Source organism: Salvelinus sp. IW2-2015, linkage group LG12 (genome assembly GCF_002910315.2).
Source record: "Salvelinus sp. IW2-2015 linkage group LG12, ASM291031v2, whole genome shotgun sequence".
NCBI lineage: Eukaryota > Metazoa > Chordata > Actinopteri > Salmoniformes > Salmonidae > Salvelinus > Salvelinus sp. IW2-2015.
In genome coordinates, this window is record NC_036852.1 from 5,844,726 (window position 1) to 5,862,674 (window position 17,949).

General features: G+C 42.2%; 1 protein-coding gene across 1 annotated transcript in view; it reads right to left on the reverse strand.

The window, feature by feature from the left end:
- Positions 1 to 15,125, reverse strand: part of LOC111970933 (zinc finger protein GLI4-like) — a 75,071-nt gene extending 59,946 nt beyond the window's left edge. The window contains exons 1-2 of the mRNA XM_023997701.2: positions 14,634 to 15,125; positions 2,358 to 2,480 (exon numbers count right to left, since the gene is read on the reverse strand). Coding sequence (XP_023853469.1) covers positions 2,358 to 2,414 — 57 coding nt within the window. The 5' untranslated portion in view covers positions 2,415 to 2,480; positions 14,634 to 15,125. The remainder of the gene's footprint in view (positions 1 to 2,357; positions 2,481 to 14,633) is intronic.
- Positions 15,126 to 17,949: the final 2,824 nt, after the last annotated feature.

Here is a 17,949-nt window from a genome sequence, read left to right on the forward strand (position 1 = left end):
GCCCAACAGAAGGGCCTTTCTATCGCTCGCTGCGGGCCGAGAGATTTTCAACATATGACCTCAGCGTGTGTGAATTGGCTCATTTGAGGAAGGCATACTGAGATTAAATTAGAGAGGGTGATCACATTAACAGATAGGATTTTAGTTCGTAGGCAGTCAAATGTTTTCTAATTGCAGAAGCTCCGGTCTGGAAACATATTCCTTCACGACAAAAAGAACCATTGTTCAGACATTCCAAGCACCATATTAGAAATTCATGGCTTTATTCATGGCAATTCATATGATTAATAATCGTAGAGTGATAAAAAATGAATGGGTTAGATGGAAATAAAATGGTAGGTCAATGTAATTGAGTTAACGATATTGATGTCGACATGAACAAGTTATTGAGAACAAAGTCCCACTTGATTCATGTCCCATTTATAGTGTATGTAAAATACGTCCTAATTGATTTAGCCAATAAACAATTCGTCTTTAATTTCTTTATCATGGCAGGCACAAGCCCTCATTAAAGAATGAAAATGTCACAAAATTACAATTACCATTTCAAAGGTAGCCGTCAATCTGCATCTCTGTCAATCTCTGAAGGAAGGGCCATCCGCCCACTGAGCTCTGCTCTACCAGCCATTTTTAGAATTCATCACTGTGATACTCTGGAGGTAAGAACAAGGTCTTTCAACCTCATTATACAGGCATTCACTGACATCTTAAAACATGCATTCTCTATCTGTCTGTTTTCTCTCATCGTGGTGGACACTAGTCTTGAATGTCATTTCAAAGACAAACTATCCTCGTGTCATCGTACATGTGTATTAATTGAAGTTATCAGTGACATCTTGAAATTGGTCTAATTAACTAATTAGCTTTGGCCCTTCTGATAGGTTAAGGAATTAGGATTCACTCTGATTAAATTAGGAGAAAAATGCTGAGTTCTGTGCAGGAATTCCTAGTAGACATTTAACATCACAGAATCGCCCCTATAGACGCCTACTATTTTTCTCTTTGTCAACTCAAATGTGCTTTCCTTATTCTTACAGAAAATCATTAAATTATTGTTGGACTAACGGCCGGTGCGCTGCAAATCCACAAGGTTATGAAAACAAACTTGAGGTCTATAGAATTTTTTTTTTTTTAAATGGGCATGATGTCAATCGTTAGGGACAGAAAATTATGGCCTATTTTTTATCTTTGTTCTTCCTTAAACAATTAATGGATATTTCTTTATCGTGGCAGGCCACCAAGCCCTTCATTAAAGAGTAAAAATGTCACTAAATCACAAGAAGTCGTTATACCATTTCAAAGGTAGCCGTCAATCTGCATCTCTGTCAATCTCTGAAGGAAGGCCATCTCGTCCACTGCAACGCTATCTACCAGACATTTTTAGTATTCATCAGTGTGATACTCTGGAGGTAAGAACAAGGTCTTTCAACTCATTATACAGCCTTTCATCACACATTCACTGACATCTTTAAAACATGCATTCTCTCTCTGTCTCTCCGAGCCGCCCTATGAAAGAGGCATACTGTACTTCATTAATTTTCAACAAACACAGCCATTTTACCTTTCGAAGGCCAGCCCCATGTAGTTATACGAACCATTAATCAGAGATTATGCCCCAAATCGAGCAACGTCGCTGTCTTTAGTCTTTATGAACTTCTCCCTGTGACAGACACACACACACGCACCACTCACAACACGCACACACACACACACACACACACCACACACACACACACACACACACCACACACACACAAAACCACACACACCACACACACACCACACACACACACACACACACACACACACACACAACACACAAACACACACCACACACACACACACACACACACACAACCACCCCCACACACACACACAACCACCCCCACCCACACACACACGGCTATGCTACAGTACCTGTTCAGTATTAATGATGCTCTTTAACAGGCCCCTGCGTTACATTACTGATTCCTATCAGCTCCACTGTAAGTCACCTCTGACTGCTCCAGGTGCTACAGGAAGAGCCTTATCAGGGACGATTAGAGCCCAGAGCAACTTCTCCCAAGACAGCATTTTATCTTTGATATGTATATTTCATGTGCATGTTCTCTCTCAAACCTCCTCCTTCCCCCGGCCCTATCAGTCTCTGTAAGACCTTGGCTTGTGTGACAGTCTTACAGTATGTAGGGAGTACGGGACGCAGGGCCCCTTTTCCTTACAGTAAAACCTGTGTCAGCAGGAGAAACCAACCTGGAGTGGAGGTGCACAAAAGAATAGAGACGGACCATTATCCTTCCAGTGAAACTAAAACCGTATGTTTTTCTTCTTTAAAGTCATTGAAGAAAAGTGTACAGTACCTCTGGTGACAGCTGAAGGGGAGAGTTTCTTCGGGAGGTCAGTGAAGCCGTTTCCATCCAGACCAGAGCCTTTCTTCTCTGTGGTCGTCGGGGCAGAGGTCTCCATTCTGGACATCAGAAGCTCTGAAGGAAACGACATGAGGTGGCATCGTCATTATCATTTCATTATGTGACATGTACACAGTAGGCCAATGATATGTATACAGTAGGCCAATGATATGTATACAGTAGGCCACATTATACAGTAGGCCGCATCCTCTGAAGAGATCCAATGTGTTTTCTCAACACGTTTGAAGATAAGGGTGTATTATTCTCAGCAAGCGAAGCTGAACAATCAGTTCAAATAGTGCTGATAAAAAGATCAACAGTTAAATAAGCTTTGATGGCAGCCAGGCTAGGTTACGCTAAACCCCCGTTGGAGACAGCAAACCGTAGCATGAGTCACTGGGGTCCTGGAAGAAAGCAGTAACTTAAATGAGATTTCTTTCAGGACAAAACCACTACATGTTTGCACTGCAACCAAAGATAAGCGGCTAGGTTCAACAAAGATAAACAAGCGGCGCGCTGCCCGCCAAGTCATTCTTCGTTTAGATGGCTGTTTGAGCACGTTGGTGGCTGTTTGAGAGACAGTCAGATTCACACACTGCAGGCTGGGCTCAGTTCAGTTGATATTATAGTTTGCTACACGTGCTTTATACAATATAGGGGAGGTTTTTCCTTGAACCTGTTATAAAGCCCAGGCTTAGTGTATCTATCTATCTCCCCTATATTGTGTAAAGCAGGTGTAGCAAACTATAATATCAACTGGCAGTCATCAACGTCCTCAAACAGCCATCTAAACAATTTTTCCTTCAAGGTGTTGTAAAGTCTCGGCTTAGTGTATCTAGATCATAATGGGTGTCTTATTAATAAGACTAGCCTCCAGCCCAGACTACGTGTAAGTGGGGTATGCGGCTGGTATGCGTGGGGTGTATGTGGAGATGGGGGAGGAGGAGCGGTAAACTCTCCCTCCCCTGAAGAGCTGCGACACATGGTCGTAACTGGCCGGACGGACGGGAGACGGGAGACAGAAGAGCCAGGGCTATGGGACACTACAGGTGTCAGACACCACACTAACAGATGGAAACCAACTTAAACAAATGACCAGGGGTACGCTTGATTTCTCCTGTTGGTCACCAGGGCTCTCTCCACTCCACTCTACTCTAATCTACTCTACTTCTCTGGTCTTGTCTTCTCTTCTCTTGTCTTGTCTTGTCTTTTCTTGTCTGCTCTCCTGTCCTCTCCACTATCTTGTTCCATGACACTGATGAGGAGGGCATGTCAATAAGATCCACTGATAGTTAAAAGGCTTTCAACACTCCGTGAGACTAATCCCAACCTCACCTAAATGTGTGAATGGCACATATTATTACTAGGGTGTAATGAATGACCAGAAGGGGGATTGAGCAGCTAAAAACTCTAGCCTGGCTGATGTTTACTAATGAAAACCAAAATACACCAAAGGACTGGCTGACTGGGGCATGAATGAATGACACTACACTACTGTCTCATGTGCCACATTTACCACCCTCCCCACAAAGCAGCGTCAGTGGAGAAAAAGGGCCCCTGGCCCCCCACACCTGCTAGGCTGTCTCAAAGAGACACCACAGCAGTAAAGACAGTAGACAAAGCTGTCCATCAGGCCTTTACATCCTGCCAACCCACCCAGCTTGTTCAAGGGGCAGTAAACTGTGTTTTAACAATGTAGACCTACAAATTCACTGTCTGTCCAGCGTGTTTAACTGTTTCACTCTGTTCACTGTTTGTGACTCAGTCTGTGAAAACTAAATGGGTTCTCAAGAATGGCACAAGAAGTTCAGTTCATGTCAAGTGTGTGTGTGTGTGTGAGTGTGAGTGTGAGTGTGAGTGTGAGTGTGAGTGTGAGTGTGAGTGTGAGTGTGAGTGTGTGTGTGTGTGTGTGTGTGTGTGTGTGTGTGTGTGTGTGTGTGTGTGTGTGTGTGTGTGCGTGCGTGCGTGCGTGCGTGCGTGCGTGCGTGTGTGGGCGTGCGTGCGTGTTCCTGAGAGTGTTATTTTGTGTGTGCCTTTGTGTCAAGATATGAATGTCGTATCTCTGAGGGTCATGGCTAAATCTATTGATGGTAGAAACAATAAACCATACCTTTATTAAAGTTGAAAAGCTAAATAAATAAACGTGAGAGAATAGACTAGTATTATTTTAGTAGCTAGGAGATGGTTAATTACCATGATAATAAACCCAGCAGTAGATTTAGATATGCAGCTGAGAGAAATAATGAACTTCTACCTCCTATTGTTAACCGTCATTACCTTTAAACACGACACACAATGATCCATTTAACCGTGAAAACGAACAATGCAAAGCCTTACAAAAAAGGTTATTTATGACAAAAGAACAACAACTCCTCAAACTACTTTCTCATTCGGCCTCTGTCTTTGTGTTGAAACCAATGTCTGTTTGTTTTAGCACCTCGGTCTTTAACTGATGTTCCCTCCAATACGGTTCAGCTCTCCTTTCCTTTCAGGAGCTCTGAGAGAAGAAGAAGCTCAACCCTCTTCCTGGCTTTTTGTTTTGTTTTAGGTATTGCAATTTTGTACCGGGTCTATCCCATGTGTCTCTAAACCACACCCTACTAGAGCTACAAAGGGTAAAGATTTAATGCGCTGTATTCTGTTCCTACTCTTCAACTATTGTATATTTAACATGGCCTCGGTACTTATGAGTCATTGTAGTTTCAGGTCATTAAAGCGTAATAATCAGGAAACTGTCTGAATAAGATGGGAATGGAAAGATGTTCCTCATCCCTATGAGAGTGAGAAGTGATTGAGTACAGTTATCCAGTTAACCCACTGTCCAGTCCACTTCCTGTGTGCAAACACAAGTAGACAAAACACAGCTTAAACATGCAAGGCCAGCTTTAACCACTCATAGCTAAACCAAAGGAGACTTTCCTCTTGTTGATCTAATCCTCTTTTCACTAACAACCTCTTAATTCCAAGAGCAGAAATTAACTAAGCGTTAGCCATGATCGTTAGACCGTTAGACATAGTTGTATGAAAAAGAATCTTGGACAAAAAGTATTGTATCGTATGGTTAATTATGAGCAACAAAAATATCTGGGTGTAGTTCTGAGTTACTCTGACATGCATGTATTATTCTTGTAAGAAATGTCCTAGGATTCAAAATGGCCTGCCGTGAGAGAGAAGGGTATTCCCAGTGTCTGGAAAAATGTATGTCTCTTCATTCCAAGTGCTGGTCTCCTGCTTTACCGGAGCAGAGTGCAGTTTGGCACATCACAGAGTATTACTTATAGCTTCCCACAAACCATCACCACGCTCAGTTATTACACCGCGAGCTGTCAGCCAAACAAATGACTGTGACTGAACACTGAAAGGTCACAGTAGTGCAGTAAAATCACAGAGCAGAGTCAGGCCCACTACCGAGCCTCTCTCTGAAGGGACTGAGGCACGGGAGTCGGGCACTTTCTGGAATTTATGGTTACGTGTACCCTCTTCTGAAAAATGGTAGTCTCGTAAAAGCAGCCCACATACTGCTTATGACTATAAGCACAAGTGGGAGATCACTTGTGGCGGCGTTTGAATACGAAGAATCTTTATTATTTGGAGTACTGTATGTTTGCAACATAGACTATATGCAGAAAATGTTCAAGTTAAACAAGGTTGTTGTGCCTAACAATTTGAATAGGTGAATCATTTCCCTCTCAAAAGGCCCACCAAGGGTCTTCTGAGAACACACTCTGAGGAGTGTTTTAGTCACCGGATGAGTCTCTAGCCTAGAAACGTTTTATTACAACAAGGGCTATCACAGACACAAGAGCAGTGGCGTGTATTCATGGATGCCAAGGGAAGCCAGGCATCGCTAAAACATTTACCATGAAAACATTTGAAAAAAACATGAAATAATGTATCTTTCGTCTCTCTGTGTTTCATAATATTCCTTCAATTTGCAAGAGGTTGAATGTATCTCACTGGAGAAAGCATCCGGGTGAGAGAAACAGCTCCCCTCTGTCTCTGTATGTGTAGCCCATCTATATGATGCTGTCTGGTCAAAAAGAGTATGACATTTTTGCTGCCCATAGGGAATGCAAGGGAAGCCAGCAAGAATTTGGCTTTGAGCTAAATTGAGTGAGCTGAGTGAGCTGTACCGTGAATGGTCCTGGCTCACCAAAAAAAGTGTCAAGGGAAGCCAGTTTGGATTTGGCTTCACTTCAATCACATCACATCGAGATCAATACATCATTGACAGAATCAACTTGAATTGTTGCATCTCGTTGTGTTGTTGTCCGGTGGCTAGCTAGCTAGCTAAAATTGGCCCTTTTCTAAATTAGCTATGGATGGAGATAGGGATTTGGACTTGTGATTTGACTTAATTCTCCATACTGGTTAATGATTGTAACAGTGATTCTGATCCAACCATAAATTCATACATTGTGGCCATGGCCTGAGAGAATGGAAGTTCAATATGTAGCTAGATGTAGAAGGCTAACATTAACTAGCTAACGTTGCCCATAAAAAGGGAGTTAGGCTAGTGAGCAAGTATTTTAGCCAGGTAGCCTAGGACAACAAAAAGAAAAGTGTGTACTCTATGATTAGTCATCAGATCGTTCCATCAACATAAAAAAGACACGCACGCACGCACGCCGCACGCCTGCAGCACCACGCACGCACGCACGACGCCGCGCGGCACGCACGCACGCACGCACGCACGCACCACAGCACGCACCACACACACCACACACACACCACCACACACACACACACACACACACACAACACACACACACTCACACACATCACACACCACACACACACACCACACACAACACAACACAGCACTACTCAAAATCCAGTATACTGTACAGGCAACAATCATATTTCAGCTTGCAATTGATTGGACAAAAATAGTTTTTGGTATTTTTAGTTGTACTGGTCAGACTAGAGCAGACGGTGATTTAATGAGTATTGAAATGTTTGAAGTTGAAAATGGTGCTCGGAATAAGTGGAGGCAGCTCATGTTTTCTTTGAGGATTGCGGTACTCTCCGTGGTTTCTAGAAGTCAGTAGTTGTTTAGTGGTGCGAAAATGTGGAACATATAACTTGCTTTGCTATCAGCTGTTAACGTCATGTAACTGTCTGTTTACATGGCAGATATGCTTGAAGTGGGCTTCAACCGGACATGAGGTTAACTCTCTGGTTGTTGTGAAGAAACAAAAGGTGTGGTTTGAAGATTCAGTCTGCAGCCTGGCTATATATCAACAGGTGGCAAGGTCCAATGACTACGGTCAGAGCAAGCAACGCATTAATCACAAATGTATCCTGGTGCTTGGGCGTCACAGTGATTTTACCCACGCCACCACCGCTAAGAGCAGTCGGAGCCTGGAATCCCACACTGAATCACGCTATTGCACTATCACACATCCCATATCATTATTAGTTTCACTTCAATTGGTGTGTCACTTCAATTAGTGAAGTGACAATAGAGAAACGAAGCATGATTCAGTTAGCAGAATCCTCCAAGTCAGACGCAGTCAATGCATGCAGACAGAATGGCTGCACGAACTAAGGCGATGTGGGTGCACTTGTGGCGTCGATCGGGGTGGACAAGCTGATGCTCCTCTCACCGTTCTCACGGGCGTCTCATCTCTGGCGGTCTGCTAATGAAGTGAGGGAATCACGAGGAGACTTATGGTTGTGGTCATGGCTTGTTGTGGACCAGACGCGAGCAGAGAGGAGGCGGGACCGAAAGGAGAGGAGCCCCGTGGATAAGAACCCATCCCCTGCCTGTAAGTGCAGTATCCTGTGGGTGATCTCTTCAGGTCCTGGCAATGCCATACAGATGTTGAGCTTACAGCTCCAACTCCACTTCAGAGGAGAAATCACCTACTAGAGGAATAGCCTGTCACCGTGAATCAGCCCAAAGAATGACTGCTCCTCTCTCATCTGCTCGAGATATAGGCCTCTTCAGGCAAAGAGGAGGAGGCTCTCGTCTCTAAACACAGATTCACAGTAGCAAACAGGGCTCGCTCCTCTATGTGTATTTCCCAGAGCAACGAGGGTAAAGCCCTGGCCCTTCATATCCCTGATCAACAATGAAATGGCATGTGGGCATTGATTAACCGCTTGGTATCACCGCTATGCCTTTTCATCCGGAGTCCAAATGGTGTGTTAAACTGTGTTACACACCTCATGTTTTAGTTACAGTTTAGACTCCTTCCGTCATCTCTGCTGTTGGCAGCTGAGGCTCTAAAAGGGTGAGCAACTGTTCATCCCCAAAACGCCACCCTGATCAGCAACGCCCTYATCTCCCCATTTAGCACAACATTAACCTCTTAACCAACCAGTAAGCTCCTGCTCAGAGGAAGCTGTCGCCATGACAGGGAAACACCACAGCCAGAGGGATCTCTTCAAACACCCTTAAGCCATGGCTGTAACCACTCTCCAATCCACCAGCCACAGCTGCCAAACAGCGGCATAACAGAGTGAAACACACACAGCTCACCTTAAAGCCATGCGGTACTAATGGCTACTGACACAGTTGAAGGCCCAGTGACCCCAGCYAGGCTCTGTTGCTCAATGTGAAGGCATGAGGGCCCACAGGATGAAGACTACTACTGCCTCTGTCAGTCCTTGGTTGCGTCCCAAGTGGGACCCTACTCCCTATATAGTGCACTGCCCTATGGACCCTGGTCAAAAGTAGTGCACTAAATAGGGAATGGGTCGCCCTTTAGGATGCAGTCCTTGCCTTCAACAGGGAGGAGTGAGGCCTCAGAGGGCCCACGGAGAGCCCCAACCAGGTTCTGACCCTGCGCCTGATTGTAGGAGCTGGGAGCTGAGTGTGCTGCCTTGTGGGGGGAAGAAGGCAAAGGGGATTGATTGCTAAGGGATAACACATGGGCTGGGTGTATACCACATGTAAGACAAGCCCTGTCCTGGGTTCTTTAGACTGTCAGTAAGGAGTTTGTGGCTTGGCAGCATTTTAACGCTGATCTAATACAGAACCCCTACAGGCAGGATTTGGGTTGCCTGCTTTGAAGCTATTCAGCGCTGACAAATAAGTTATCACATCTCACGTTTCTTCCCTTGCCATGGCCAAATCATGAAGGCATTTATTTATGCGAAATCAAAACTACCCTTTACCCTCTGACACCACCTGTTTACTTCTTTTCACTGCACGAGGACATTTCTATTACTGATATCACGCACGCACGCACGCACGCACGCACACACACACGCACACGCACACGCACACGCACACGCACACGCACACACACACACACTCCCTGTTGCTGTCAAAAAGAGTCCGAAGAGACCAACAGGGCTATAGCGTCCCTTCAGGAATTAATTAACTGGTGAATCAAAGCAGAGCCATACTACATTAAATACAGTACTGAGGACGAGGAGCAGAGGAGGAGAGAGGCCCATGTCCCCTGTGGCCCTCTGGTCCAGACCTTTGATTTCTCATGTCTCTTGGTGTGTGTGTGTGTGTGTGTGTGTGTGTGTGTGTGTGTGTGTGTGTGTGTGTGTGTGTGTGTGGTGTGTGTGTGTGTGTGTGTGTGTGTGTGTGTGTGTGTGTGTGTGGTGTGTGTGTGTGTGTGTGTGTGTGTGTGTGTGGTGTGTGTGTGTGTGGTTGTGGTGGTTTGCGTGCGTGCCGTGCGTGCGTGCGTGCGTGGCGTGCGTGCGTGCGTGCGTGCGTGTGTGTGTATGTGTGATGTATATTGGTCTGTGTGTAATGTCTTGTCATGTGTGTGTAATCTGTGATGCCATTGCATGAAACGGAGCTCTGTTTTCATCATGTATAATTGCATTTGCGTTAAAATAGATTTTTCTGCATATGATACAGTATCTTAGTATGAGGGGCACAACTGGTTGTGATTGATTACTAACAATTAGAATCTAGATTATGCAAAAACAAAGATGAGAGAGAGAGAGAGAGAGAGAGAGAGAGAGAGAGAGAGAGAGAGAGAGAGAGAGAGAGAGAGAGAGAGAGAGAATAATGGAGGCAGTCTAGCTGTGAGACCAAACTGATTCTGGAGTTGAGCTCTGTGTTGTTGACGTCTGACCCTGCTCCTGTGGAGTGCTGAGAGAGAAAACACAACTCACTGTTTGTTTGATCTAAAGAAATTAAATAAATATGACCTGTAGATATCCTCAGACACATTGGTTGAGCTGAGACTCTTAAGAGCTGCAATTTTAATATATTATTAAGATGGTCTTATAATGCAAGATACATCCCAGCTAGCACATTTCATTCCTTGGAAGTTGTGGGAACGTACGTTTTAGGTTTCCCATCGATTCTGGGAATGAAGCCATGAGTTTCCTGACTGGTAAAAGGGAAAGTATTTCAAACGTTCTGAGAATGGAAGTAAAAATATGGCATGATCTGGGAAAGTTCATTTTTTTAGGTTGCAGGGAGGTTCTTAGAATGTTTTACTGTGGTTCCCTGAAAGTTTTCCTGGGAGGTTTTATTAATGTTCTGAGAACTAATATTATAGTTTATTTGAATAATTATTTAACGTTCTTAGAACATGTTTCAATAAGACCTAAAAATACTGCTAGCTTGAGTTAACAGTTTTGAACTCCGACAGAAATGAATTTGCTTAGACAATCATGCAAACACATTTCTTTTTTATTGTGGGAGATTTCAGGGGGATTCAAACCTATAATCTTCAGCTTGCATGCCATGTTTTTTTTTTTACTCATACAGAGCTGGTAATTTTTGTCTATTCAAACAGACCTCATTTCAAAGGAAACAAGCACTTATTAAGATCTGGTGTAGCCAATTATTGGGCGTGGCCAACACTGCTGAACACGCTTAACAAGATAGAGGATAGAGAGAGATTTGTTTACGCTGAGAACGGAAAGTATATGTTTTTAAATAACATTCTTAGAACGTTCTTTGAGTGATACTACTGTTTTCTTGCAGTTTTAATGGAACGTTTTCTGAAATGTTCTGAGACCATGGCTTTAAATAGAACCATGATGAAACTTATAGAAAACGTGATGCAGAATTACTCAAATTGCCGCAGAAGAATGTTCTCGGAACAATTTGAGAACGTTACTTAAATAGAACCATGAGGAAACGTGTAAGAAATGTTATGCTGAAGTACTGAAATTCACACCTAAGAAACATGAATGTTATGCGCTAGCTGGGTATCCTGCACCATTCCTAGAACATTGTGGGAAGGTCGTATGCAAAATAACCATAGGACAACCACACTCTCACCAAGCTCTAACAAACATATGGTTCTCAGAATACTATGTGCTGGCTGGGATTTTGGCCTCTTTTTTTGTTAACATTTTTGCAAATTAAACAAAACTTATATTAGACAAGGCAGTGTAACGAGCAGATAAATAGTTGATGGAGGCTAAGTTAAACAATGGAATTAAACAAAGTTTGATTAATCTTCAAATTCCCTCCAAAGATATCAATTGGTTTGACCTGAGCCAGATGTGATGTGGTGTTGAGAGGAATAGTACAACAATGTTCACGCCTTTGTCTGAGCCAAAGCTGTAGACACAGCCAAGCTGGATAACTGTAGAATACCGTTTACATGAAGGTGAAAATTCATGGTATTAACACTGACAGTTTCAAACTTTACGGTCATAGTTTTTCCTCTGAAAAACGTCTAGCTAAAACCTGACAAAATCGACTCACTTCACATGATGTAATCCATAAGGACTATTCCATAAGAAATATGTGAGGTGAGCCATGTTTCTTAGTGGTTCTAGTGTTGTCCCCTTAGGACAGAGACAGTTAATGCTGCCTTGTCGATAGAGCCATAGCACGCTGGAGACACAACACACACACACACACACACACACACACACACACACACACACACACACACACACACACACACACACACACACACACAGCCTCCAGGGAGACTGCTGTGTCCGGGCCTCTCTGAAACAAACCAAAATATTAGTTTTCTGGAGGGTATGGCAGCAATTACTGCTCTTTGCTGTGTGGTAAGAAGGGAACCTCTGAGATAGAGAGAGAGAGAGAGAGAGAGAGAGAGGGAGAGAGAGAGAGGGGAGGGGGAGAGTAAGTAAGCATTCCATTGTTAGTCTACACCTGTTGTTTACGAAGAATGTGACGAATAACATTTGATTTGATTTGAGAGAGGGAAGGAAGGGGGTAGTCGTGGGATGTGTTTTAGTGTAGTTTGATTGTAAATGCCCACTTCTTAACAGTTGGACATCAGATAACGTAAAAAAAAAAAAAATGAATACAATTAAAGATAACCGTGTATACTGTAGGTATCTCATACTACTTTCTCATCTTTTCAAACAGGCAGAAATAAGAATAAGATAGCATTCAATAGAAAGTTTATTTCACTACATGGTAATGCCTACGGTTTAAGCCTTAACCAACCTGTTATTTCTAGTGTTTAGCCAGTGGCATTTCCCTTCACCTGCCTGAATGACTTCCTAGGCCAAATAGCTTCATTGGTGCTGTGTTCTTGTTTATGGGGGATAAGATACTTTTCAGTCCTCTCAGTGGGGAGTTTGACTCACTTTTCATTCAGACATCTCCCCTGCTCCTCGCTCTCTCCTGAATACCAGACTCAACTTCTATTCCACTTTTTCAAACACTTAAGAAACCAGGAAGTCCCCCTCTTTTTGTCTGTGTTCTCTGGAGAAGAGAAAAGCTAGCAAAATCAATAAAGGCATTCGTGGAGTGGGCCAGCGGTGTGAAAACGGCTGCAGAATGGCTCTGCTTGGTGAGTGTCTACGTCCCAAATGACACCATATTCCCTATCTAGTGCACTGCTTTTGACCAGGGCTGGATAGGATGCCATTTGAGAGGCTGAGATGAAAGTGGGGGTAGGTTGATGACCGCAGCACCAAGCATCAGTCCCCTTTGAATAATGTGAAAGGCCCATCATTTCTTTAAATCTTTTCAACTCTTCGCTGCCTGACTGCTGGAAGTCTTCATCCTGCACAATAGAAAATGCACAAAAAACWTTTTTCTAATGCAAATGAACTAAACCAACCGACGGGCCATTCACATAAAAACACACACACGTCCCAGGCCAGAACCAACTCTGTGGTTACATATTAGAGGAAGGTATTGATTTATTTACAACCTTTTTTAATATTACTCATCTTCGTACATTTTGATTATAATGCTTATATCTACTAACAACCAGCCCTAGCTTATTTTCTCTCAAATAAAGATAAGACTATTAGCAAAAGCATATTAAAATGTTGTTTCATGTTTTGATTGCAATTTATTCACAAATGAATAACACACCAGGGAAACATTAACAATGCATATTAATTGCAGCCATTGAAATGCACAGCAATGTACATTTTCTGCATTGGGTGTGACTGCTAATGACTCTCAGTAGCAAACACACGAACTTTTTGCGAGTTGGATACCTTTCAGATTGAGGGGATTTAGGAAGGGTCTCTTTCATTCAAGCAGGCTAAACTCACGAAAGCTCAAGTTAAAGCTAGAATCCTTAATTGAAACAATAACAAAGCGAACATCCAGCCTCTGTTTTGGTAAAAAGCTGAGGGATGGGCCTGGAGAAATGTAACCACTCTCAAATTCATATGCATAGTTATGGATGCAAGGACTGGCCATCCATGGTATCAAAATGATGGTTTTAACCATGTTTTGAGGTTTTACAGCGTTTGTTACATTTACATTTTTTACAAATATTGGACTAAAACAAGCTTATATTTGGGGTTATGATGGGGTACGACAGTTGAACTAAACCCATAAGGCATTTATAAGTTATATTCTTCAAGAATCAATGGGTATATCATACATTTTTTTTAAGTCAAAAAATTTATGTAGTCACTAAGGATTCTAGCTAAGCAACAATAGGGCTGATGTCTCCTGCACAGTTTTGAGCGCATCTACTGACAAATGGATAAAGTTGCAGCGCAGAATTTGTGACATTCCAATGTCAAGTCAGGTAAGTTGAAAGTGGAAATGTTTGAAGTAACTCCGAATGGGCAGTTMTCTCTCATCTATATGGCTCATGTTCACAATTTTCATAGTTTTTATTTATTCTGTATGGTCAATATAAAAAAAAGACGCTATTTTAATAGGTTACGTTTAAATACCATTTTAGGCAATTCAATGTAACAATTTCAAATGTGCACTAAAATTTATATTTCAAATGATTTACTAGCCTATTCATAATAAGAATAATCTTCTAATAATGAATAATAAAGATGATTTCCAGAGTTCATCATCACATGCATGTCCAGTCCACCTACCCCAGTGGTGATGCCTGTGGTCGGTATGGTCCGAGTCTGACCCGGTGCGTCTCCCTCCGTTCTGTTTGTCCACCAGTTCTGTACAAGTTTCAGCAACGCGATCGAAGATTACCGTTAGGTCAAACTTTCTCGGTCAAAAAGCAAGAAGTAACAAACTCCTTCCAATGCAAGGATGAAATCCATAAAGTATAATCTAGTAGCCTAAACACGATCAAGACTAACTACAATCCTCTTCCCAACTTCTCATAAAGTTCACCGTAGAGTTTATGTGCGTTGTCTCAACTTTTACAATCCATCACTGAGAATAACGAAACAAGTTTTTGTAATCGATCCTCCCTTACTAAGAACACATTGCAGGATATCGAACTTTGTAGCCTAAAGAGGTCTGAAAGGTTTGAGGGTGGTTCGTTCTTCGTCAGAAATGTGGTTTTGAGACGCCAGGCTGATATGTTTTCAATCTGGTCCCCCTCATTCTCTCTCCTCCTCTCTCTCTTCTCGCACTCGTCTCTAGCTCTCTGGTGAGTATTACCATTTGCTGTACCAGATGGGCCGGTCTAGCCAAACCAACTAAGGCTCAAGGTTTAGGGAAAAGTTGTATAAAGTTTCACCATTGTTTAATATTAGGTGATTGTCCTGCATCCAGAGCTCCCCATACGATGTTAGTGTCTCAGCCAATTAAAAGATACATGTTTTAATTATAATGTTTTATTTAAAACATATTAGACTAGTTTGTATGTGTAGGATATGTTATGTGTAGATAGGCCTTAACATTAACAAATAATTGCATAATAATAAGATTACATTTAGATAAATGAACAAACTGGAGTCATGTTGTGAGCTGAAATGAATGCAATTTATTTATCCTCAACAGTGAACAACCAACGTCCTTGTCACCGGAATTCCAGCCCCTCTTACTACCTCGAAGTGCAGACACTGAAACGTGTGTAGCCCAATTTAACGAATTACATAAATTATAACAAATATGATCATTAATGCCTATTTGGAATATTGGAGCCAAGAAACCAAATCTGCCATAACAAGGTAATTACCCTAATGTATGCTATAGGTATTTAATCTTACTCTAATTTATTATTAATGTATTAATTTGGACAATCATATCCATCCACGGCATGTTGTCTAGCCCAATTCTTTAGAGCACCTGTGTTTGGATAATTTTTTTCGTTGAGCGGTTATTAATCAATCGAACTAACGATTTTGGACATTTGTAGAATATAGGTTTATTTAATTTCTAGAATTGATTCTAACAAACAAATGGATGATGTCCATTGCTTCTTAGACCATTGAAATGTTTTATTTACATGGCAGAACTGTATTTATTGTGTACAGGCCTAGTGGTCATTGACACATTTTGAAAGGCCCTCTTCCAGTAATTGCCGTGATTGTTGCAGACAGCACAGCACGGGCCCGTTTCCTTTCTCACCATTCTGACTAGTTCCGGTCTAAAATTCAGTTAGTGTTTCAAAACAAGCATATAGGTAGGCCTACGGTCTGTCACTTCATAACTCAGTCGTTAAAAAATATATTCATATATTAATAATGTGTGTGGTGAGACACCAATAGAACATAACTGTGTTGTGTTGTATTTAACCAATAGTCCAATAGCAAGGCTGAATATGGTCATTTCATATAAAATAACGACATCTAGTGGAGCAAAAGATAACTTGCAAGGACAAAGACATTTAGAGAGCTATCAATAGGCCTTCCTTGGGCATTTAGGGGCCCCGTAGCTTCCAGGTTTACAGTGCAGAACATTTTAAATCAAATACAATTTATTCTAAGTAACCCCATCCATCATGGTAGAGATCGGTGCGTTCTACAACCCACAGGGCAAACTTTAGAACTCATAGAGGCCATAGCAGTGCACTGTGTGCCCATGCCTGTTTTTAAAGGTTTGTTCACAAGTGCCAAGTGACATACGCCTTATTCTTGTGCCAGAAGATCGTAAAGGCAGGAATTTTAATGAGTATCTTAGCATCCTGTCATCAGAAGAAAATAAAACAAGAGAGAGGAGGGATAGAGGCCTTGGGAGGAAGAGGCAAAGAGGTGTCAGAGTTAGGGTGTGGTTGGTGGTTGCACAGTGAAGTTGTTGTGAGATCATACTTGTGAGATTTTTCCGTATGATCTCACACAGTCCTAAATCAGCACCACCGCCTGCTGTATACCCATAGAGCCAATGAAGCCATTGTTGCGTGCAGCTGTGGGTTTTCAAAATCCGTTTTTTTTGCGTGTATTAGAAAACAATTTGAAAATGAGGATGGTGAGCAAAGGGGTTTCTACACTGCATAATACATTTAAATACTATTGTTTCTTGTGAATGATACATGATAAAATCAGTCTTTTTATCGGAAAATGTTCCGTTTTCGTTCTAATTTCCAGCCGTCCACCTTGCTATTCCACATTACACCACATAGCGGCAGTAAGTCTCCTGTTGTTGATACGTTGACCCTTCCTGAGATATTCGTGACCATATTTCCATGTTTTTGAGTGCGTTAATACTGCTTCAGTATCTGGTCCTCTGTAGCTCAGTTGGAAGGGCATGGCTCTTGCAATGCCAGAAGTGGGTGCAATTCAAATGTATACACCCGTTACTGTTTGTCGCTTTGGATAAAAGTGTCTGCCAAATGGAATATATTATTATACAGTGCCTTCATAAAGTATTCAGACCCGTTGACTTTTTCCACATTTTGTTATGTTACAGCCTTATTTTTAAATTGATTAAATAAATAAAAATCCTCAGCAATCTATACACAATACCCCATAATGACAAAGCGAAAACAGGTTTTAAGAAATGTTTGCAAATGTATATATATATAAAAAAATACATAAATACCTTATTTACATAAGTATTCAGACCCTTTGCTATGAGACTCGAAATTGAGCTCAGGTGCATCCTGTTTCCATTGATCATCGTTGAGATGTTTCTACAACTTGATTGGAGTCCACCTGTGGTAATTTCAATTGATTGGTCATGATTTGGAAAGGCACACACATGTCCCACAGTTGACAGTGGATGTTGACAGTGCATGTCAGAGCAAAAACAAAGCCATGAGGTTGAAGAACTCCGAGACAGGATTGTGTCGAGGCAGACATCTGGGGAAGGATACTGAAACATTTCTGCAGCATTGAAGGACACCCAAGAACACATTGGCCTCCATCATTCTTAAATGGAAGAAGTTTGGAACCACCAAGACTCTTCCTAGAGCCGGCCACACTGAGCAATCGGGAGGTGACCAAGGTGACCAAGGACCCGATGGTCACTCCGACAGAGCTCTAGAGTTCTTCTGTGGAAGAACCT